The 23,821-nt window shown below is 45.0% G+C and overlaps 1 protein-coding gene across 1 annotated transcript; it reads left to right on the forward strand.

Annotated features, from left to right (window-relative positions):
• The first annotated feature begins 4,779 nt into the window (after positions 1-4,779).
• On the forward strand, positions 4,780-23,821 carry LDLRAD1 (low density lipoprotein receptor class A domain containing 1). The gene is made up of 6 exons (XM_050962328.1): positions 4,780-6,853; positions 7,263-7,314; positions 12,942-13,082; positions 13,666-13,803; positions 14,497-14,625; positions 15,964-23,821. The coding sequence occupies exons 1-6, from the start codon at positions 6,833-6,835 to the stop codon at positions 16,107-16,109; spliced, it is 627 nt and encodes a 208-aa protein (XP_050818285.1). The 5' UTR covers positions 4,780-6,832; the 3' UTR covers positions 16,110-23,821.

Genomic DNA, 23,821 nt, shown 5'->3' on the forward strand with positions numbered 1-23,821 from the left:
GGTCCAATCCTTCTTAGGCTTGGCCGGATACTACAGGCGATTTGTACCACACTACAGCCAAATCGCTGCCCCATTGACCGACCTGACCAAAAAGACCCAGCCAAATGCTGTTAAGTGGACTGATGAGTGTCAAAAGGCCTTTACCCAGCTTAAGGCGATGCTCATGTCTGACCCTGTGCTCAGGGCCCCGGACTTTGACAAGCCATTCCTAGTAACCACAGATGCATCTGAGCGTGGTATAGGAGCAGTGCTCATGCAGGAAGCAACAGATCACAACTTCCATCCTGTCGTGTTTCTCAGTAAGAAACTGTCTGAGAGGGAAAGTCACTGGTCAGTCAGTGAAAAGGAATGCTATGCCATTGTGTACGCCCTGGAAAAGCTATGCCCATATGTTTGGGGACGGCGGTTCCAACTACAAACCGACCATGCTGCACTAAAGTGGCTTCATACTGCCAAGGGGAACAACAAGAAACTTCTTCGTTGGAGTTTAGCTCTCCAAGATTTTGATTTTGAAATTCAACACATCACAGGAGCTTCTAACAAAGTTGCTGATGCACTCTCCCGTGAGAGTTTCCCAGAATTCAGTAGTTAAAAAGTGTTCTAAAAATGTAGAAGTCTGTTAGTTATATACTTAGTAGTATATGTAAAGGTGCATGTGTTGTAATAATCTGTTTATTTTCAAGTTCTAGAAGGAAATCGCCGCCAGTGAGCTTCCCCACTGTCTGCAATTTGGGGGGCGTGTCATAAACAGATAGCTAAGGGTTAATGTCTCTTTCACCTGAAGCACCTGACCAGAGGACCAATCAGGAAACCGGATTTTTTCAACTCTGGGTGGAGGGAAGTTGTGTCTGAGTCTTTGTTTTCTGTCTGCCTGCTTTCTCTGAGCTTTGGAGAAGTAGTTTCTGTTTTCTAGTCTTCTGTTTCTAAGTGTATGGACAAAGAGATCAGATAGTAAGTTATATGGTTTCTTTTCTTTGGTATTTGCATGAATATAAGTGCTGGAGTGCTTTGATTTGTATTCTTTTTGAATAAGGCTGTTTATTCAATATTCTTAAGCAATCGACCCTGTATTTTATCACCTTAATACAGAGAGACCATTTGTATGTATTTTTCTTTCTTTTTATATAAAGCTTTCTTTTAAGACCTGTTGGAGTTTTTTCTTTACTTCAGGGAAATTGAGTCTGTACTCACCAGGGAATTGGTGGGAGGAAGAAATCAGGGGGCTATCTGTGTGTTGGATTTGCTAGCCTGATTTTGCATTCCCTCTGGGGGAATAGGAAAGTGCTTTTGGTTTCCAGGACTGGGAACAGAGAGAGGGAGTCACTCTGTGTAGTTTCACAGAGCTTGTGTCTGTGTATCTCTCCAGGAGCACCTGGAGGGGGGAAGGGAAAAAGGATTATTTCCCTTTGTTGTAAGACTCAAGGGATTTGGGTCTTGGGGTCCCCAGGGAAGGTTTTTCAGGGGGACCAGAGTGCCCCAAAACACTCTAATTTTTTGGGTGGTGGCAGCAAGTACCAGGTCCAAGCTGGTAGCTAAGCTTGGAGGTTTTCATGCTAACCCCCATATTTTGGACGCTAAGGTCCAAATCTGGGACTAAGGTTATGACACACTGAAATTAAATATAGACTATAATTTGGCATTTGAGAAGTGAAAGGGATGGTAGCCCTAATGGAAAAGCTAACAGCTTGGCTCTTCTGCAAGCCTCAAACTGCTGAATGAGCTTTAGAGTAGGGAAGGCTGTGTCTCCCAAACAGCCTGGCCCTGCCCACTATCTGACCCCCCTACTTCCTGCCCCCCAACTGCCCACCCCCCTCAGAATCCCTGACCTACCCTGTTCCTTGCCCCCTCACCATCCCCAAGAGACCCACCACCACCATCCCGGGACCCCACCCCTGTCCCCTGACTGCCCCGACCCCTATCCACCCCCCCCACTGAGTCTTGACAAACCCCCAGAACACCCACAATCCAACCCCTCCCTTCCCTGTCCCCTGACTGCCCCCCCACCTCTGCCCCCTCCCTGTGCCCTGACTGTCCCCCGGACTTCCTGCCCCTTAGCCAACCCCCCCCGGCCCCTTACCCCTGGCGCCCCGTTCACCCGGAGCCTTAGCACGTTGTATCCAGCAGTGTCCCTGAACAACGGTGCGGCATGGCTCTGGCGGGGCTCCTGAGCTCCGCCCCGCTCAGAACCCCATGGTAAGGAGGCGGGGCTGGGACCTCAGGAGTCCCGCCGGAGCCACAGTGCGCTGCTGTTCAGGGACACTGCTGGATCCATTGAGGCTCCGGGTGAGGGACAGAGGCAGGGTTGGGCTAGGGCGAGAGCCTCGCCCGTTCTCTTGTGGGCCCCTGCGAAGCCTGGGGCCTGGGGCAAATTGCCCCACTTGCCCCCCCCCGGGCGGCCCTGTGTGATCATGTGGGGTAAGATCATTCAAGTTATTCAGAATGGTCCCAGAAGAGGATGGTGGATAACTAGCCTCCCTGAGCTCTCTGGGGATTTTACTAAGTTCTTTTGTCATTCCTATTTTAACACTTTAAAAAAAAAAAAAGCTTATATGACAAGAGCCACTTAGGAGGACCTATTTTTTATAGAGGCACATTGTTATCGTCTTACTCTTCTCAACAGCAGCTGTAAATTCTGCATGGGTTATGGTCATGGACAATTACACTCAGTATCACTGGTACCAGAACATCTAATTGAAAATCCTTGTGCATTAATTTACACCACAATTTTAGGTCTAAACTTAGGATATTTAGCATATCCAAAACTGCAAGGAGACCACATGCCACGTCACTTGTAGCTTTGTTTTTTCAACACAGTAGTCTTCCAAAAGAGGAATGGCACCCCTAATTGAGGATATTACAAAGCTCCTTAAACCACTAGATCACTATTTTGACTATTACATGTAGTATTTTTGTAAATGATTTGCATGGAGTATCTATAACAAACTTCTATGGCACCAGTCTGCTTGTGTGTTCAGTGCTTCTTCTCACCCCCACCCCCACCAGAGTATGTTCTAAACAGTTATTTAAGCAGTAAATCTTGCCTGGGCAGGAACTAGCCCTTTATGCTTGGACAGTATCTATCATGTTGTTGAGGCTGCAGGGGGAAATCTTAAACTAATAGGGGAGCATAAGTCTGAGCCAGAGGCTGACCTAAGATGTGCAGTGGGCTTGGAAATTTGAACTGGTAGGTAAAGGGTAGCCCAAGGTGCTTAGATATGTAGAAACTGATGCATCACCTAGGGTCCCATCACAAATGAAGTGTGACCATATCTCATTAGATGTTTGATGTATGTTTGGGCCCAGCAGTAAATCTTACGTACCCAGAGTCTCTCAGGCCTTCTTTGGATATGTTTGAGCTAGAGAGCAAAAGACTGGAAAGAAAATTGAAGTTTCCTTATAGTGATGACCTTTCAATATTTGGATGATTAAGATACAGCTTAGCTTCTCCCTTGGCAAAGCTCAGTAATTCTAACTGGATCTACACTACAAAAAAAAGCAGCATCTTCTGAAGACCTATGCTGGGAGTAATATTCTCCTGTTAATGTAAATAGTGCCTCTAGGGTCTCTCCTATTTGCATTTACCTCTGGGTTAAAACAGATCTTTGTTTTCTAATTCTTTTCTGGTTTGGAATGTTTCCTTTTCACTACTAATCTTTGTGGAAATAGAGGTTCAGCAACTGAGTTTGCTTTAGTGCCTGTGAGGATGATTCATTTAGTTATTTCACTGTTTCAGATAACCATCCTCTGCCCCAGGTGCTATCACATTAAAACAGACAATAACTTTAAACTTTGCCACTGCAATAGCTGTGTATATGCCCATCCCTAAATCACAATCCGCGTACTCGCTCACTATCTAGCTGTCTCCTTATGTAACCCATCCTCCTTACATTTCCAAGAAGGTGACAGGCCTTACACCCTGTCCAGAAAATTAAATCCTGCTCTGACAGAGGCTGTTGTCCTCAGTAAGCTCTGTTCTGCTAAGTCACTAGTAAAATAGCATGTGGGAGTGTTGAAGAACAGTGGTGCCCTGAGCTATTTGTTTTGTAGGTATTACTGTATGCTTACTGGTTTACCTAGGAGTCACATGATGTACCTGCATTGCCAGACAAAGTTCTGACCTCTCTGAGCCGCTGCTGTCCCCATTATTTACCTTCTTTTCACTGACCACCAGCATTCCAGCTCTGTTTTCATCCCCTGCCCTCCTGCATATCCCTGGGTCACCCCATTTCCTGAACAATCTCCCTTTTCCCTCCCACATCACACACAGACCCCACACATTTCACCCCCCAGGTAAAGTATGATCTGCTCCCACAGTAGAGATGGAATTTGGGGGGAAGGAAGATGTGTGCCTTGCCAGCAGGGCCGATGCTACCATTAAGGCAAACTAGGCGATTGCCTAGGGCGCCAAGATTTGGGGGCACCAAAAAGCGGTGCTCCCAATTTTTATTTATTTATTTTTTTTACAACAGTTCTTCCTGGAGCATGCAGTTGCTGCTCCACTTCTCCTGCCTCCTAGGCTTGCAGCACCAATCAGCTGTTTGGCGCCACAAGCCTGGGAGGAGAATTAGAGCGGGGCTGAGTGCTCAGGGAGGATGCAGAGCAGAGGAGAGCTGGGGTGGGGAGGTGCTGCACGGCTCCGGGGCGGGGGGGGAATTGCTGCAGGGGGGGATGCCTCAGGGCAAGGGGGAGCTGCCGTGGCGGGGGGCACCTCAGGGCAGAAGGGGGAGGGCAGGGAGCTGCCGCAGGGCTGGAGGGGGTAGGGGGGTGCAAGGTGGAAGTTTTGCCTAGGGCGTGAAACTTCCTTGCACTGGCCCTGGGCTCCAGGCCCTCGCGAAGGAAGCAGGTGCCTGGGGTGGCCAATACAAAGGGGCAGCACTACAGTGACAAGCTGCTCAGTCCCTCTCTTCCTGTTTGAGCTGCTGCCTAACCTGCTTTTTTTTTTTTTTTCCGCCGCTTGGGGCGGCAGAAAACCTTGGCCAGCTCTGCATGCCAGCTCCTATTCTTTTACTTCCTGAAGAGGAGGAAATGGTCAGAGGATGGACATGTGTAAGACCTTAGACCTAAGCCAATGTCCTATACTGGAATAAAACAAACACTAATTCCTTTTTCTTATGCTGTTGGGGAAGGAAGTGGTACAGGCTCTCTTCCCTGACCCAGCGACACATCTTCAGAGAGGAGCTGGTGCCAGCAAAGTTCGGTTTGCAGGCTACAGCAAAGCAGCGTCTGTCTTTTTGCTACTTGCACCCAGTGTTGGGCTCACATCCACCAGCAGGGAAAGATAAAGCCTGGGTCAAATAGCAGTGGAGTTCAAATGAGGGGAAGGGAGGGCTGGAAGGAAGATACACAGAAAAAGGTGCTGTGGTAGTGGTTCTGAAAGTTTTGAATATTAGGCTTAAATTAACTGGCTCTTTCTTTTAATCCTGCCATCAGTTCTTGGGTTTGTTTTCAAAATCCACGCTGAAACTAGAAAGGAAAGAAAAGGGGGAAGAAAATTCCTGTTCAGGTGGTTTGCTATGTACTGCTGTCAAAAGCTATAGCAGAGGGGCTGGAGTATTATCTATGTTATATAGAGCCCTTAACTGCTTCAAAGCATGGCACCAATACATACTGAGCCTGCGCACCCCTCCAGGGTAGGTAAGTGTTATCCCTGTTTCATAGACTCTTAGCAGGCCTGATTCTCCTCACACTGGTTCTAACTCTGATTTTTTGAAGGAGGGTCCTCCTACTTTATGCCAATGTAAAAGAGGGAAATCAGGCCTGCCAAGAGTTGGAGTCTCGGAAGTGCTGAGCACCTTTGAAAATTCAGATCCTAAAGGGACGTACACTGCCATAAAACACCCCAGGCTGGCCCGGGTCAGCTGACTCAGGCTCACGGGGCTACAAAATTGTACTGTAGATATTTCTGCTAGGGCAGGAGCCTGGGCTCTGGGATTCCATGAGGGAGGAGAGTCCTTAATGGTGTCTTTGTTCTGGGGAGAGGATCTATCCCTTTCCTACCTGCCACACACACATTTGTTCTTTGTTTTTTTTATCATCCTTTCAGCTTGGGGCTGCGTATCACGGCGCTGCCGGCTATTTCCTTTCTAGCACTTTCTCACAAACCAAAGGGAGTGTCTTTCCCTGACACTGAAGGCAGAAAGATGAAAAATGGACTCAGACAGGCAAGGTTTGAAGGATGGGCTTTTCCAAAGTGCCCCTGGGCCTCTCTGCTCTCACGGCAGGCAGTGGGAGCTGAGTCAGGCCGGGGACAAGCATTCCCGGAAATCTTACGCCAACGCTCTGTGGCAGTTACCTAGTGTGCCTGCAGCCACAGTAACTTCTAGTCTGTTTATTAACACAGTGACACTCAGCATTCTGGCTGGGGCTGGCTAATGCTATTGCAGACAGACAGACCGACCGCCGCCCTTCCTGCAGCTCTGCCAAAGCGCCTCCTGCCCTACCAGCCCACCTCCAAGTGCAGCTTTAGTTGTGCGGAGTGAGCTGTGTGGTGTTTGCTAATGTGTCCACTAGGGACCAGGCTATGACCACCCAACTCTCTCTCACTTCCGCCCAGAACCAGAGAAAAGGCTGATGCTGCCTCTCCTGCCATCCATCATGACCTGTATCATATGTGTATGACTATAGATTAGAATGACTCTTTCCTGTCTACCTCTGTTTCTCTTAGTAACCAGGTAACACAGAAGCAGTGCCCTTCATGGTGTAGACTCATTAAAACAGAACCATATGAAAGAGACGATCTGCCTGCAAATGGCCTGGCTGAACCCTGTACTGGAAAAAAATTCCAAGGCTTTTTCAACTCCATTTAAGTAAAACATTGTGTCTATACCTAAATATGAACAGAACTCATCCTCAGGTAATTTTATCCCCTTTGAAAAATGTCATGACTTTTTAAAGAATGCTGATATTCATTCGATTTGTCTGGCCTCTTTCCTGCTGGTTGCTGTAAAATATCTAGTTGTTTATACATAGAAGTAATTCCACTGAAAGAAAAATATGTATCTGAAATGCTGAAATTGTATTAGCTTTTGCTTTACAAATGGGTGAACGAGATGGAAAGACGATCTAGCAACTATTTTATTAATGAAATATCTTCCACATCTTAAGATGAAATGATCTTTCTTTTTATATAAAGGTAATGAGATGTATAAAATGTATTTCCATATAAAATGACACAGGCATCAGAAAAATGTAACTAACATTATTTGAAATTACCTGTAAACATTGCTTCTTTAAGCTATGTATTTTATTTCTGTTATTTATAGAGAAGTTTTGGTGGAATCTCATTTGACTCAACAAAGTCCTCTGAAGAAAGAGGTAATTAATAAAGTATAATTGAGTGGCTTGGTAAAGAAAATGGAAATCAATAGATGTATTTTATATTATGTAGATAAAAATGTAAGTAATGTTTTACAGTTTCTTGAGTGGCTTTTCTTTTACTAATGATAGGAAAAGTGTCTAGAATATAAAACTGATGGGTATAAGCTGCCTTTTGCTGCTAGGGAAATGGCATGCTATTTGGTACATAGTACTGCATGCAACATCTTGTAGCAATGGAATCTTTGTGAAGGAAGAGACTTATGAAGAATGTCTAAATGCCCTGCTAGCTCTTAAGGGGTTCAAAAAAAGTCCTATACTCATCTGGGTCACATCTGCATTGCCAACTTCAGCCATTGTTGTTTATTGTCCATTTAAAAATAAAAATGTGAAAATAATAAAATTCAGTAGGAAATATTTGCAAGTCAGGAAGCAATGGCACTTTACTGCTATCTTTCTCACAGTGGTAGCATTGGTTGCAATCATTATACTTAATGTTTGTAAACACTTTCGTGTCACAAACACACATTCTATTTTCACACGCTCATGAGTTTCTGAAATGTTTGCCTTTAGAGATGAACGGTTCCCTGTGCACTCTCTGTACAAAGGTGAATTGTGTGTGTTTCAAATGGGGCCAAAATCTCAGCAGCAGTGGGGCAAAGACCATGCTTTCATTCATGTTTGTACATCACTGAGCACAGCTGACACTTGACAAATTGCTAATGTAATGCAAACACTATGTTAATGCAACATTACGATTTTGCAGTTAAACACTCAAGGTCAGGAAAAAAAGTAAGGCGGAACATACAACTTAATTGTACTCCTTTGGACTGATGCATTATGATAGTCTAATTATGTGACTACATACTATTTCTCAAACAACATACTGAAATTGCCCCCGCCCCCCCCGATTACTTTAGAAACATGATTCTATGGAAGTGTGATGCTGAATTTGTAGACATAATACGGAAGTGTAAGGGAAGAGTTAAGGGTTTGTGTTCAGCTTTAACTTTCACATTTCCTGACTTTTGGGCACTTAACTGTGTAACCTTAAAGCTGTAAAAATGCAGTTTTAGCATTTGATTTCCTAGGTTTTGCTTTGTTTTTTCTTTTTTCTTTGAAATGGCCTATTACAACACCAACTCTCTAATTCTTTTCTCTGGAAATGTAAGTAGTCATTCTGAGGGTCTATTCTGTAACAATTTCTCATTAGTATTGGCTGTGTCCCTATAACAGAATGTAACGTGCTAGTGGTGACAGTAGGAATCATGATGTCCTAAGGGGACATCCTGCTCCATTAGGATATAAAAATAGCTATACTGGGTCAGACTAATGGTCCATCTCGCCAGTATCCTGTCTTCCAGCAATGACTTGTGCCAGATGCTTCAGAGGGAATGAACTGAAGAGGGATTATTCAGTGATCCCTCCCCTGTTGTCCAGTCCCAGTTTCTTTCAGTCACAGATTTAGGGACACTCAGAGCATGGGCTTACACCCCTGACTATCTTGACTAATAACCATTGAAGGACCTATCTTCCAGGAATGTATCTAATTCTTTTTTGAACCCGGTATACTTTTGGCCTTCACAACATTGCCTGGCAATGAGTTCCACAGGTTGACTATGTGATCTTTTGTTTAAACCAGCTGCCTATTAATTTCATTGGGTGACCCCTAGTTCTTATGTTATGTGAAGAGGTAAATAATACTTTTTCTCCAGGCCATTCATAACTTTATAGACTTTTATCATACTCCCCTTTCGTTGTCTCTTTTCTAAACTGAACAGTCCCAGTTTTTTAATCTGTCCTCATATGGAAGTTGTTCCATACCCCTAATCAATTTTTTGCTTCTCTGAATCTTCTCCAATTCTAACATATCTTGTTGAGATGGGGCAACCAGAACTGCACACAGTATTTGTGATGTGGGGGTACCATGGATGTAGATAGTGGCATTATAATCTTTTCTATTTCATTATCTATCCCTTTCCTTAATGGCTCCTAATACTCTGTTAGATTTTTTTGGTGGCTGCTGCACATTGAACAGATGTTTTCAGAGAACTTCTATGATGACTCCAAGATCTCTTTCTTGAGTGGGAGCAGCTAATTTAGACCCCATCTTTTTTATGTGTGGTTGGGATTATGGTTTCCAATTTACATTATTTTGCATTTATCAACATTGAACTTCATCTGCCATTTTGTTGCCCAGCACCTAGTTTAGCGAGAGCCCTTTGTAACTCTTCGCAGTCAGCTTTGGATTTAACTGTTTTGAGTAATTTTGTATTGCCTGCAGACTTTGCCACTTCACTATTTTCCCTTTGTCCAGATCGTTTATGAATATGTTGAGCAGCAGTGGTCCCTGTGCAGATCCTTGGCGCACTCTGCTATTTACCTCTGTCCATTGATTGGTGAGGCATGATTTCCCTTTACAGAAGCCATTTTGACTCTTCCCCAACATTTTATATTCATCGATGTGTCTGATAATTCTGTTCTTTACTATCATTTCAACCAATTTGTGAGGCTTACTGACCTGTAATTGCCAAGATCGCTTCTGGAGTCCTTTCTTAAAAGATAGCATTATATTAGCTGTCCTCCAGTTACCTGGTACAGAGGCTGATTTTAAGCATTGGGTTATCTACCACAGTTAGTGGTTCTGCTATTTCATATTTGAGTTCCTACAGAACTCTTGGGTGAAAACCATCTGGTCCCAGTGACTTATTACTAGGACCCTACCAAATTCACAGTCCATTTTGGTCAATTTCATGGTGATAGGATTTTAAACATCATTAATTTCATGATTTTAGCTATTTAAATCTGAAATTTCACAGTATTGTAATTGTAGGGGTAGTGACCCAAAAAGGAATGGAGGGGGGTGTCACAAGGTTATTGTAGGGGGGTTGAGGTACTACTACCCTTACTTCTGCGCTGCTGCTGGTGGCGGCACTGCATTCAGAGCTGGGCAGCTGGAGAGCAGCCGCTGCTGGCTGGGAACCCAGCTCTGAAAGCTGAGCTGCCGCCAGCAGCAGTGCACAAGTAAGGATGGCATGGTATGGTATTGCCACCCTTACTTCTTCGCTGCTGCTGGTGAGGTGCTGCCTTCAGAGCTGAGCGCCCAGCCAACAGCTGCCACTCTCCAGCCACTCAGTTCTGAAGGCAGCAGCGCAGAAGTAAAGGTAGCAATACTGCGACCCCCCCAAAATAACCTTGTGACCCCCCTTTCTGCAACTCCCTTTTGCGTCAGGACCCCCAATTTGAGAAATACTGGTCTCCCTGTGAAATTGGTATAGTAAAGGGTAAAGTTACACACAAGACCGGATTTCACGATCCGTGATGCATTTTTCATGGCCGTGAATTTGGTAGGATGCTGCGTATTACTATTTAATTTAGCAGTTTGTTCCAGATCTGTCTCTGTTGACATCTCAATCTGGGACAACTCCTCAGATTTGTCATCTAAAAAGTATATCTCGTGTGTGGGGATTTCCCTCACACCCTCTGCAGTGAAGACTGATGCAAAGAATTCATTGACGTTGATGAGAGTTTTGCCACTCATTTAATGGGCCAGGATTTCTCCTGGGGATCTGTTCCTAACCCTACCTCTGACTTTCTCTGTTATTTAACTCTCTTGTGCCTTAGTTACCCTCATCTGTAAAATGACAAGAGCTTGCTGTACTTTAGATTTTATTATAGTAGGGTCAATCACCAGGGGCGGCTCTAGGAATTTTGCCGCCCCACGCATGGCAGGCAGGCTGCCTTCTGTGGCTTGCCTGTGGAGGGTCCGCTGGTCCCATGGCTTCGGCGGACCTCCCGTGAAGCCGCGAGACGAGCGGACCCTCTGCAGGCAAGCCACCGAGGGCAGCCTGCCTGCCGGCCACACAGGGCCAGCCAAGTGCCCCCCGGGGCTTGCCGCCCCAAGCACGTGCTTGGCGTGCTGGGGCCTGGAGCCGCCCCTGTCCATCACCTTTGTAAAGGGCTTTGAGCTTCCTGGAGGAAAGATACTGTAGTGGAGCAAAGTTCTTCTCTTTTCACATTACACTTGAATATGTTTGGTATAGTTTTGAATTTAACCTTTCATTCAGCTCTTGCACATTATCACCTCTGTTTCAATTTACTGTGTCACTGGTCTGCTGGCACTGACAGCATTACTAAGGAGTGTGCTGACAGAGAGAGACCACATAGACTAAATCCTTAATAGATTATGCTCAGAGATTTTTGAGATGTTAGAAGCAGAGCTGAGGTGTGAAAAGACTTTGGTGAATGTTCATTTTAATTTTTAAATCTAAATTTGCTCTGAGTTTTACTCCGTTTGTGTTCGTTTTGCTGTAAATATTCTAGTGAACAAGCTTAGTTAGCACAAGTCAGCTCTTTGGCGCATGGAGCATCTTTTTGTTCTGTGTCTGTGCAGCACATACCACAATGAGGTCCTGCTCCGGGACGAGGGTTTCTAGGCAACACCGCTATACAAATAATAAATAATAATGAGTAGTTATAAAACCAAATGTTAAGATCAGATGTTCACGGAAAGCACATTCTAAATCAGGGGTGGGCAAACTACAGCCCGCAGGCCACATCTGGCCCATGAGACCATCCTGCCTGTCCCCCCTCCTCCAATGCTCTGGGCGGCGGGGCTGTGAGCTCCTGGGGCAGTGCAGATGCAGAGCCTGGCCTGACCCGGTCTCTGTGCTGCGTGGTGGCATGGCCCAGCTCCAGCCAAGCAGCGCGGCTGTAGCACCACCAGCCACCGGTGCTCCAGGCAGCTCAGTAAGGGGGCAAGGAGTGGGAGGGTTGGATAGAGGGCAGGGGAGTTCAGGGTGGTGGTCTGTGGTCGGAGGTGTGGATGGTGGTCGGGGGGGGAAATGGGGTTGAATGGGGGCAGTGGTCCCAGGGGGCAGTCAGGAAGCAGGAGGCATTGGATGGGGCGGCAGGGGGCAGTCAGGGGACCGGGAGTGTGGGTGTGTGGATGGAGCGGGGGGGCCGTCAGGGAACAGGGGGTGTTGGATGAGGCAGGAGTCCTGGCGGGGGCAGATAGGGCTGGCCCACGACCCCTTCCCCTAACCAGCCTTCCATACAATTTACGAAACCCGATGCAGCCTTCAGGCCAAATAGTTTGCCCATCCTGTTCTAAATACACCTTTACCACGATATAACGCGACTCAATATAACACAAATTTGGCTGTAGTGCGGTAAAGCAGTGCTCTGGGGGGGTGGGGCTGGACACTCCGGCGGCTCAAAGCAAGTTTGATATACCGCAGTTTCACGTATAACGCAGTAAGATTTTTTGGCTCCTGAGGACAGCATTATATTGGGGTAGAGGTGTAGTAACTAATAACAATGTGAATTCTCAATTTTAAATTATACTTGCCAGTATGTGCACTTTTGTTGCTCAGTGCCATAAGACAGCCAATCATGTAACAGAAATGATACCCTGTGATCCATGAAACTAACCAACACAGCACATGTTTTGAATTTCAAATATTTCCAGTTCTTCTTCGCTCAAAACCTTTGGGAATAACTCTGAAGAATGAATGAATAAGAATTTTGCAGTCTGCTTAAACTGCAGTTTACAATGTCCAGCTCACTTTAACCCCAGCTCATCACTTGTGAATCCTGTGACATTTAGTTCCCTTTTATTGTCACAGATCGCTGCCAGGAATGCAGTGCATGTTTAAGTTGTACTCGAAGATGCCTCTGTATCTCCATTATTGCACTGCTTGCACTCGGCGTCGTAGGTGCCGTCATTGGTTTCGCCGTCACCTTTGGACTCCCGCCACCCACTCCTGGTCAGTCTGTTATTTTTTTCTGTCTAAAATAGTTAGTTAATCTCCAGCCAAAGTGTTAACTTTTCAATAAGTTAGACATAGAAGTTGCCACTTGAAACTTGGAGACGGGAAAGGAAGAGAAGGAGAGAGATGAACTTGTTCCATTCCAAACTCTTGGTGACAAGTGCTACTTTGAACGTACACTTGTCCTCTAATAGGATTCTTGTGACTCTCTAGTACTTAGTGTGAGTGGCATAATCACATTTTAATACACTTAAGATTCTAGTGTAGTAGAGCATGTTAGCAGGTAGGATCCATGTATAAATGGACTATTGGTCAGTTCCAGAATGGCAGCTGAATTCCTGAAATTCCGCATGTTTTTCTTCTGGTTAAAAACATCTTTTTGGTCTTGCCCGTGTGCTCTTGGTGAACATGGAAATGTCTGTTAGATCTGGTGACCAGAGAGCAATTGTGACAAATCAAGACGGGGTGGGAGGTATTAGGCATCTATATAAGACAAAGCCACAAATATCCCTGTAAATTCTGATCACCCTAGTTAGATAAATCAGTATCTGAGCTCATTTATCTTCTGATTTCTTTTCAGTAAACCGTTTCTGTGTGACTTCAGGTAACCAGACTGGCTTTTTGTGTGATGACAGAGTGACTTGCCTTCCAGCCAGTCAGATCTGCAACAGAATCAGAGAGTGTGTTAATGGAGAGGATGAGCAGAAGAAATTATGTAGTAAGCTCTTTTTTTTAACATCTTCTCCCTGTGATGGTTTCTCCAGTCCTCCTGTGCATGTTCCTCACAATCCCTGGTCTCCTCATGTTCCTCCTTACTCAGAGCTTACTTTGGCACAGAATAACTGAACAGAACACTTCATAACCCAGCTGCTAAATGACCAGTTTGTTCAAGGCTGCACCAGGAGTCTGTGGAGAACTAGAAACAAAAGAATTGAGGTCCCTTGATTTGCACTTGTGAGCTTTAACCAGGAGGCCTCCCTCCTCCTTTGCTTAAATGGGCTACTGACAGAGCATCGTGTTAGCATGTGGAAGATCTGGTTTTGATTTATGGTTCAGTCAGCCACAGAACAGATGGTCTTGTTAAAATAGCGGACAGGGATCCAGAAGATCTGGACTGTACACCTGGCTCTGCTGCATATTTCCCATGACACTTTGGGCAAGTCACTTAAATGCTCAGTACCTCAGTTTCCCCATCCTTAAATGGGGAATAAGCACATTTCCCTCTATCTACCGGGGGGCCACGTAGTTTAATATTTTTCAAGTGCTTTGAGATCCTTGCTTGGAAGGAGAACAGAGATGTGTGAAGTCATATTAATAGCTAATAATCGATTTCTCAGCCATTATATTTATGTCCAACTGTTGTTGAGTGAAGTTAGAACATTTCACTATCTCCAGGTGTCTCATCTTGTAGATGATTTGCCCAGTAACCTTCCAGGATACTTGATCTTCCGCTGCAGCAACGCTGTGTACTGGATCTATGCTGATCAGAAGTGTAATGGTGCGAATGACTGCGGAGACTGTTCTGATGAAAAGGGGACCTGTAAGTCAGCCACTTTTTTTCACTGATGTAAACAATAGTTAAAGGGCTTGGTGTTTGTAAAGGATGGTGGACTGACAACCACAGAGACTGACATCCTCCTTTTACCCACAAGATAGATCAGTAGTTCTCAAACTTCTGTACTGGCGACACCTTTCAACAGCAAGCCTCTGACTGTGACCCCCCTTATACATTAAAAACACTTTTTTAATATATTTAACACCATTATAAATGCTGAAGGCAAAGCAGGGTTTGGGATGGAGGCTGACAGCTTGCAACCTTCCTTGTAATAACCTTGCGATCCCCTGAAGGGTCCCAACCCCCAGTTTAAGAACCCCGAGATAGATAGAACGTGAGTAACAACAGTGCAGACTTCCTCACGTCATCCCACAAAGCAACTTCAACCTTGCCCTTCATTCAGGCTCTGTGACCTGCTCAGTCCTTAGTCTGTCTGCTGAGACTCTCAATAAGCATGCCAGGTATTGTGGTTTTATGTAGACATCTGTTCAATGGTCATTGGATTGTCACCACCAATTTAATTTCACTTACGCTGCTAAGCAGACATCTGATGCTAATAACTCTTGATCACTAACAACTTGGGCCATATTCAGACTAACGACCTAGAGGTGAAAGGCTTCATAGCCCATTGCCAATCTCTTGAGCCGTTCGTTCTCTGGTGTACACTGACTTCGGATTGATTTTGTCTCAAAAAATGACTGTAGCCAGCCGTGAAAATTCAAAACTAATGGCTGATTCTTATGAATGTTTACAGTAGCTTACTAAGTTCCAGTTGGAGTTTAACACACCTAAAGAAGTTCATATTTGAAAATTGAAGCTAAAGGTTGGGATTTTCAAAGCAGTCTAGGAAAAGTAGACACATCTTCCACTGAAATCAATGGAATTGTGTGTCAAAATCACCTAGACTGGTTCAAAAATCTCAGCCACAACATGCAGACCTGAACTGATGCATATCAGCAGCTGCATCTAGAATAGCTAGTTTCAGATATACAGATAGTAACATTTAAGTAATGGCATTTGTGTGTCATGAATGTTAACTGACTGCTCCTCTTACGGGTAGCTAACTGTCCCTGACTTCTGGAGATAGTACTGACTGAGAGACCCCTTTACATGGCAGGTCTGTGTACCCACCAGTTTCTACTGCCTCTAAGAAATTAGATGGCTGCTTAAGGTTAAATACTCCTGTGCTGGGTGAAAGCTTTTCTTTCTTGTGCATTTCAGTATCTGCTAGGTGAGAATTCAGATCTGCCAACGTAAAGTCTAAAATGTAACATGTAAGAAAAGCAGAAGAGCCAATGGTCCGTGTTTTCTTTTTCACTCTAGTGGCTAGCTGCCCTCCTTGCGGGACTCAGTGGTGGAGATGCACACCGGTGTTTTTCGAGTATTGCACCTGCATTCCTAGGGCCTTCTGCCAAGACAGAATCCAGCACTGCTCAGACTGGTCTGATGAGTATGCCTGCAATAGATGAAGTAGGTAGAGCCAAGAGGTAGCTATGCCCCCCAGGGCATAGTCTGCATTCTCACCTGCCAGCCTTCTCCTCCTGCTGCTTTAATACCCTGGGTTGAAGCTTTTGTCTGAAAATGACACAGCCTAGTGGTTTCCTGACTACCCTACAACAGCACTGAAAGAAGGAGAGGACAGGGGCGGCTCCAGGCACCAGCACAGCAAGCGCGTGCCTGGGCGGCAAGCCGTGGGGGGCAGGCTGCTGGTCACTGTGAGGGCGGCAGTCAGGCAGCGCCCGTTTCTGCGGGAGGTCCGCCGGTCCCGCGGTTTGGGCGGCAATTCGGCAGCGGGTGCGATGAAGGCGCGAGACCAGCAGATCACCCACAGCACCACCGCCAAATCCACATGACCAGCAGACCTCCCGCAGAAACGCCGCTGAAGGCTGCCTGACTGCCGTGCTTGGAGCCGCACAAAACACAGAGCCGCCCTTGGGAGAGGAGTACTATATAACAGACTCAGCACAGGACTGGGAGCCACGGATGGCGCAGTTCTAAGCCTGTGTCTCTTGCTGACTCACTATGTGATCATGGGCAAGTTGCTCACCTTGCTATGTCTTGGTTTCCCCATCTGTAAAATGGGGATAATACTGCTCTACCTCCCACTGTGTGGTGATGGTTAACTAGTTACCACCTGTAAAGTGCTTTGATGATACAAAGTGTTAGCTATGGGTTGAGGTTGCAATTGTTGAGTTGTATATGCAAGTCTGCAGGGAGAGGAGGGAAATTCCAGTAGACAGGGACTCTGTTTTTCTTTCCTTTTTAGGGGAAACCTCCCCGACAAATACAGATTAAGTATTGACTAAAATAATAATAAGACTAGTAGGTGACCTCACACTCTTTTTGGTTTTGATAACAGTGCTCATTGCTATTTGATCACTAATCTGTTAGCATGAAAGGAGGAGAAATCCCCTGAGTCTTTTATATCTCTCCACTATATGAAACCAGGTTGCAAACACTCATTGCTGTCTACCTATTTAAAAAAATAAATCATGGTAAATATCCCCTGAAATTAAATTGGGTCTACATCTTTTCTGCAGAACTATTTCTGACGTGAAAATGAGCGGAAATTTTAAAATAAGGCTTTTAAAATAAGTGTTATTAAAAATTCTACCTGTATTCTTCCATTAGTTTGTTGTTGTGAGGGACACAGACACCATTTGTTAACAGTACAGTACACGTTGTGTTGTAGTTACTGATCTTAAAGCAGTCCCTGCAGGTGTATGTGTAAGACCTAGTTGCCCATCCCATAGTGGCTTTATAGGGGATCAGGTGGACAAGATGCAATAGTGAGCAAAGGGCCACCCCAAAAAGTGAGGTGAGCACAGAAACATACATTAGAGTTGGATAGAACAGTGTGAGCTCTCCACACGTGCAAGTGTTGCATGGAAGCCTTTCTAGCACTGAACTTTGATTGTCCATCATCATGGCATTTTTGTGCTTCAGCACATAGGAGTAGGACCTATTCACAATCCCCAAGCAGAAAACCCAATGCTGCGTGGCAGAAACCAGCTGCCTAAGTGAATGACCACAGCTACAAAGCAGAACACAGAAATAGCTACAATTGCAAACAGAGGGAAAGGCAAAGAGGAGAAACCCACCTTACAAAACCACTTCTCCTGCAAAGCCGTTTAGCAACAACCTGCTAAAGGCTATCTATCTGTCAGGCTTCCAGAATGGTCCCTGAGCAGATTATTGCTCTTTTTGCCTGTATTATGTGTCTGATTGGGATGGTCAGTTTATGATGGTAGGGACTTTATCTTCCTTTGTTTGTACGTTGCCATTGGGGGGTGTGGCAGAATGTGGGGCAACAACAGCTGTGCCCACACTCTGATCATTATATCACCAATTAAATCACCTCAGGCTGGGGGGAGAGGGGCAAAGCTGTGCCTGTTTGACAGATTAGAATGGGCTGGGGAGAGGTAAAGCACTAATTAACCCTAGGCAGTAGAACAAGACAGGAAGGAAGTGGCAGGGGGATCTAGAGAGAGAGAGGGGCAGGCCCAAGAGAGATCTCCTCCCTTTTCCAGCCTTGGTAGGCTGAGAAATTATATATTATTGCACTTATAAAGGTGATGGGGGAACACTGAAAATACACCATGGGTGGTGTTTATGAGTAGAGCGTCTCCAAGCAGCCTGAATGTGCAGAGAAAGACAGGCAGAAGGGACACCCTCTTACTTGTGTGGACTTGTACAGATCAAGGTAAGATCCTGGACAGAGAGCCTCCAGGGGAGAGGCCGATGTGAAGGTTTGGCAGTCTGGATGATGGAGGAGAGCCCGCAATGGCTGGTGGAACGGCAAACGGGAATGCAGAAGACCCTGCAAAACTTCCACTAGTCACACCACCTGGAGAGGCAAGTGTTGCTTGCCTGGCAGGTAGACCAGCAAAAGAGCCTCTATGACTTCATCCAAGAGCAAATGACTGTAGCAGCAGTTATAACAAAGGGTGGTGAGTCCCATGGCAGGAAATGGCAATGACGCACAGAGACTGACCTCTGTTAGATGACCCCTATGGATGACCCCAATGCTTTAATGGGCACTTTTGGAAGGGTGGATATGGATGCAGGCTGAGAGGGGAACCTGAGCCCTGTGGCTATCCCTCTATTTGACTGTGGCAGCCAAGGTGGTCTACACCAATCTAAATGATGAGCAGGCCTCCGGCTACAAGATGGTGAAGGCAGCCATCTTGGATTGGGTGAGCCTGTCTGCTGAAAAGTATTGACAGAAGTTCTAAGCTGTGAGATGGATGTGGGAGGGGTCTGTGGCCCCAGGCATTCACCCCAAAACTGGCAGATTTGGCCATCTGATGTCTCAGACTGGACACCCAAACTGTGGGGGAGATTAGTTATGATCTGATTTTGGAGCCTCCCGAGAGCATACAGGTCTGGGTCAGACAGCATCAGCTAGGTACCTTAGATGAAGCAGTTAAACTGACAGAGGAGATTGCAAAGGCTGGCTTCCCCAGGAAAGAAGGCTGAACATTTAGGGGATCAGATCAAGGGAAGAAGTGTGTAGAAAAGAAGAGAGAAGAGCCCAGAGAAGCTCGGACAAGTACTCATACACTTACCTTTTACCAGAGTGGGCAGCAGGGACATGTAAAAAGAAACTGCCCACACATGGAATGCAAGGTTTTGCCAAGTTATGTGATTGGGCTGGAATTTGAAGGCAAGGGAAAGAAAAGAAACTGTCTACTATTTCTGTAATGGTGGGGAGGAAGTGTCAAAGGGGCCTGGTAGGCACAGCTCCAGCTTGCTTTCTGTTCCAGTGGGCATTGGTTAAACCCCACTGGATGGTTACAGGTAGTCTGAAATTAGTGTGTGTCCATAGGGATAAATAGCGCTGCCCTGTGGCAGAGGTATCCCGGAGGTCCATGGGAGGCTCACTTGGAAACAGGTAGGGGTAGTAGATAGGTTACACCTCCCTATTGTGTTGGACACCAACTGGAGGCCCTTCTTTTTGGGAAGACAAGCTGGCATTGGGGGCCCCAGGTAGGGAAATGCCTCTTGACAAGAAGAGACAAGCCAAGACAAGAGAGTTTCCTTGGAGACTGAGGGGGACAGGAAGGAAAACAAGGGGGAAGGTGTAGATGCTACTAGACAGAAGGGGAGACCCCTGAGACACTGAAGGGGAGGGAATGGAAAATAAGGACATAAGCCCAACGGATAAAGATAGCCTGAACTCATTAATGTGGGTTGGGTAGCCCCTGGAACCACCCGACAAGTGCACCAAGGGGAAAAACTCAGGTATAGTTTGGCAGGATAGGAGAACCAGGGGCATGGCAGGGGGGTCCACTGGTCCCACCATGAGGCAGAAGAGGTGAGAGTAGATCAAGAGGCACTCTGGAGGATCAATGGTGTGAGGACCTGTGGATCAAAACAGTGGGTGAAGGTTACCCCCACAATTCTAAGTGTTTTCTGCCAGTGGAGAAGGGAAGACTCTATAAGGAGGGTCTGGATATCATCCAAAACACAGAGGAAGAACCCCACAAGGAAGCATTTCTGGTAAGGGAGGGAGAGTGTGAGGTAAGAAAAATCTTTGTCAGGTGACTGGGGGGAGGTATGGGACACAGTGCTGGACAACAGTGACAGTACCTGCACTTGGATCACCAATTAAATTGCCCCAGAGTAAAACTGGGGGTTGAAACTGTGCCTAATTGACAGATTAGAATGGGTCAGACTGGGAGATAGTTAAAACACTAATTAACACATTAGCTCAGGGAGTAGAACAAGATGAAGGAAGGAAGTGGGCATGGAGAGGGAGGGAGAAAGCAGCAGAGCCCAGAGAGAGCTCCTCCCTCTCCTGTCCCAGGCCTAGGGGGATGAGGAATTGTATGTTATTGTAGATAACGGGGGTGGGGAATTGTAAATACAACATGTGAGGTTTAAAAGCAGAGTCTAAGCAGTCTGTGTACACAGAGCAAGAGGGAAGCATGGGGGTACTCTGTGACAGAGAAAAAGTGGGGTCCTTTCTTCCTCCTATAACTTGTTACTGCCAGTGTAAGCCTTGTGATAGGATTTAAAGTATATTTAATTTCTTAGAAGGATATAGTTATGACATGGCAGTTATCTACTCTAAGGGCAACCACAGGATTAAGCTGCTACTGTATGGTTTGTACCAGGAAGTATCGAAGTGAGAAAAAACTGTTCAGTAGCAGCCCTTGGAGACGTGGGCCACAGAAAATCGGATGTCCCATATGTTTCTTTGTGTGGATGTTAAGTGACACAGAACCCATTAACTGTTCACAGATCCATGAAATAGCTGCAGCAGGCTCAGTGGTTGAGACTTTCAAAGCAGTCTGAGAAGTTTACGCAGGTGTCTTCCACTGTAATTAAAGAATGATGCAATCCCTTTAGACTGCTTTGAAAATCTCAGCTAATGTATTCCTGATTAGGGATGTTATGCTTGAAAGAAGCACAGCTTTATAGTAAATACAATACATCTATGTTTATAAGCCCACAATAAGCATCAGTCAGTATTTTCCCTAGTCTCACCACCACCTCAGTTCACATGTCAGTCCATTCCTTTTCTCTGTGGCCTGTGCAATCTGAAACAATGGGTGTCCCCATGACTTGTGTAAATGGAGAATGTTGATTGTTACTTGTAGCTGGGTTACAGCAGTAGATCCGAAACATCCTTTGTAAAATGGATTTACTGTTTCCTGACTCATACTTTTATCTCGAATGACACAGTAAAAGACTATGTAATGGAACAGCTACTATAGCAACCTTTAAAGCTGTATTTGGTAACCTATCCCTGCAGAGCCGTAAAACCAAGTTATAATGGATGGCTTCCTTTCCCCGTTTGTAGAAAATGCTGCAGTGTATTTAGTGCCTCAGCTAAGAGGAGACACGCTTAGAAAGCGTTAGTTGCATAAGTAAATATTTTCACTTTGGAGCTTAAGACTTCCAATCCAAGATCAAAACATTAATCAGAGATTCCTAGCTGTTTGAATACTAATGGCAGATTAATAGGATTTGAAATACAGGTCATGCTCAGTTTTGACTTGAAAATCACCCTAATTTAACACTTCAGTAAAGCTAATATTGGGTTGGTAAATTAAGCCTTTTTTGTTTTACTCATTATAATTATAGTTTGTGTTCCTCATATTAAACAAGGGAGCGTTCTGCGGCAATCTATAGGGAATAATGTTTGCACACTTCTTAAGAGGAGAGAGGAGGATGTGGAGATAACACTGCTGACCCTTCTGTTCTGCATCTGAGCTCAGTCCAGCTCCCTTTGAACTCAACAGAATCTTGTTGACTTCAGTGGAAATTGGATCAGGTTCTAGTTGGGTTCTAAAGTCCTAGGCTTTTTGCTTATGTTATGCTTTGTGACAACTTGAAGGTGCCCATAAAGTTAAGTGTTTCACCTAAGGTTTCATGCATTTTTTCCCAATGTCATAGGTACAAGTGAGCTGCACCTAACATGTGCTGCATCCCAGGGAGCATTCCAGGAAATAAAAAGGCAGCATATTTTTAAAAGATAAAAATGGCTTGTTTATCACACAGTATATTAGCCTGTGGAACACGTTGCCACAAGATACTGCAGAGGCCAATCTTTCAATAAATGGGTTGTTGCTTGTATGGATGAGAACATCCAGAGTTACATTAGTAAGGATTAAAATAATCAGTGTTTGGAAGGGATATAAACCCTGATGTTGCAAGGCATAAACCAGTCACTAACTAAAGGGAGTTGGGAAGAACCTTACTTTGTAATTGTCTACTACAGGGTTTCTTGTACCTTCTTCTAAGTGTCTGATACTGGCCATGGTTAGAAACAGGATCCTGGCCTTGAGGGACCACTGTTTTGATCTTTCTGGGCAATTTTTATGTTCTTATACAACTTATTCAATATTTTTACAACACCTAAAAGTGTTCTAGGTATTTTATAGAACAAATAAGAACCAGCTGCATTATTTTAGACATGATGCCAAACTCAGGCATCATAATCAATAGACCGGGAGTGGGCTGGGAAAGGATAGGGTTTACAGCAGTAAGCCTAACCACGTAACTAGCTTTTAAGCATATATTATTTCTAGATGACTCTTAAGGATTTCTTCATTATAGACTTGTTTCTTGCAGGCATCATGGAAGGAGTATATCTTGAGGGATGTGACAAAAGAGAAACTAAAGAGTGGATGGACTAGAGTTGGAGGGCATGTCATGGATAGGAGGGGAGGGCTGGAATTCTGATTTTTGACATATGATGTTACCTGAGGTTGTTCTCAGGGAGCAATACAAGAGCAGCATAGCACCCTTGCATATATCATTCAGGTTCTCACTAGGCTACAGTGGCAGTATATGGAAGGCAGTGTATGGAATTTAGCTTTGCTAACAATTTTGGAGTAAATTATGCCTCAGGAAATATTTTTTTTCTTTCAATCTGTCAACCCAATATTAGCTTTACTGAAGGGATGGTGAGTGGCTAACACTATTGCTCAGGTAGACTGCAGAGGGAGGGGGGAAAAAGTAAGAGTTTCAGAAAGAGAAGGATCTAGAGCAGTGGCTCTGAACCTTTCCAGACTACTGTACCCCTTTCAGGAGTCTGATTTAGAATCATAGAATATCAGGGTTGGAAGGGACCTCAGAAGGTCATCTAGTCTAACTCCTTGCTCAAAGGAGGACCAATCCCCAGAAAGATTTTTGTCCCAAATGGCCCCCTCAAGGATTGAACTCACAACCCTGGGTTTAGCAGGCTAATGCTCAAACCACTGAGTCTTGTGTGCCCCCAAGTTTCACCTCACTTAAACTATTTGCTTACAAAATCAGACATAAAAATACAAATGTGCCATAGCACACTAGTACTGAAAAATGGCTTATTTTCTAATTTTTACCAATAACTCTAAAATCAATTGGAATATAAATATTGTACTTACATTTCAGTTTATAGTATATACAGCAGTAAAATCAAGTTTGTATGAAACTTTAGTTTGTACTGACTTTGCTAGTGCTTTTTATGTAGCCGAGTGTAAATCTAGACAAATATCTAGATGAGTTGATATACCCCCAGAAGACCTCTGTGTACTCCCAGGGTACATGTAGCCTTGGTTGAGAATCATTGATCTAGAGAATACGGGAAGATGTGACAATAATAGTACCAGAAATTATTTGTCAATGCAGCAGGCAGCCAACTATCACCAAAGAATAACGCACCTCAGTACAGAATGTTCAAGCCCAGAGA

The sequence above is a fragment of the Gopherus flavomarginatus genome, chromosome 7 (genome assembly GCF_025201925.1).
Source record: "Gopherus flavomarginatus isolate rGopFla2 chromosome 7, rGopFla2.mat.asm, whole genome shotgun sequence".
NCBI classification, from domain to species: domain Eukaryota; kingdom Metazoa; phylum Chordata; order Testudines; family Testudinidae; genus Gopherus; species Gopherus flavomarginatus.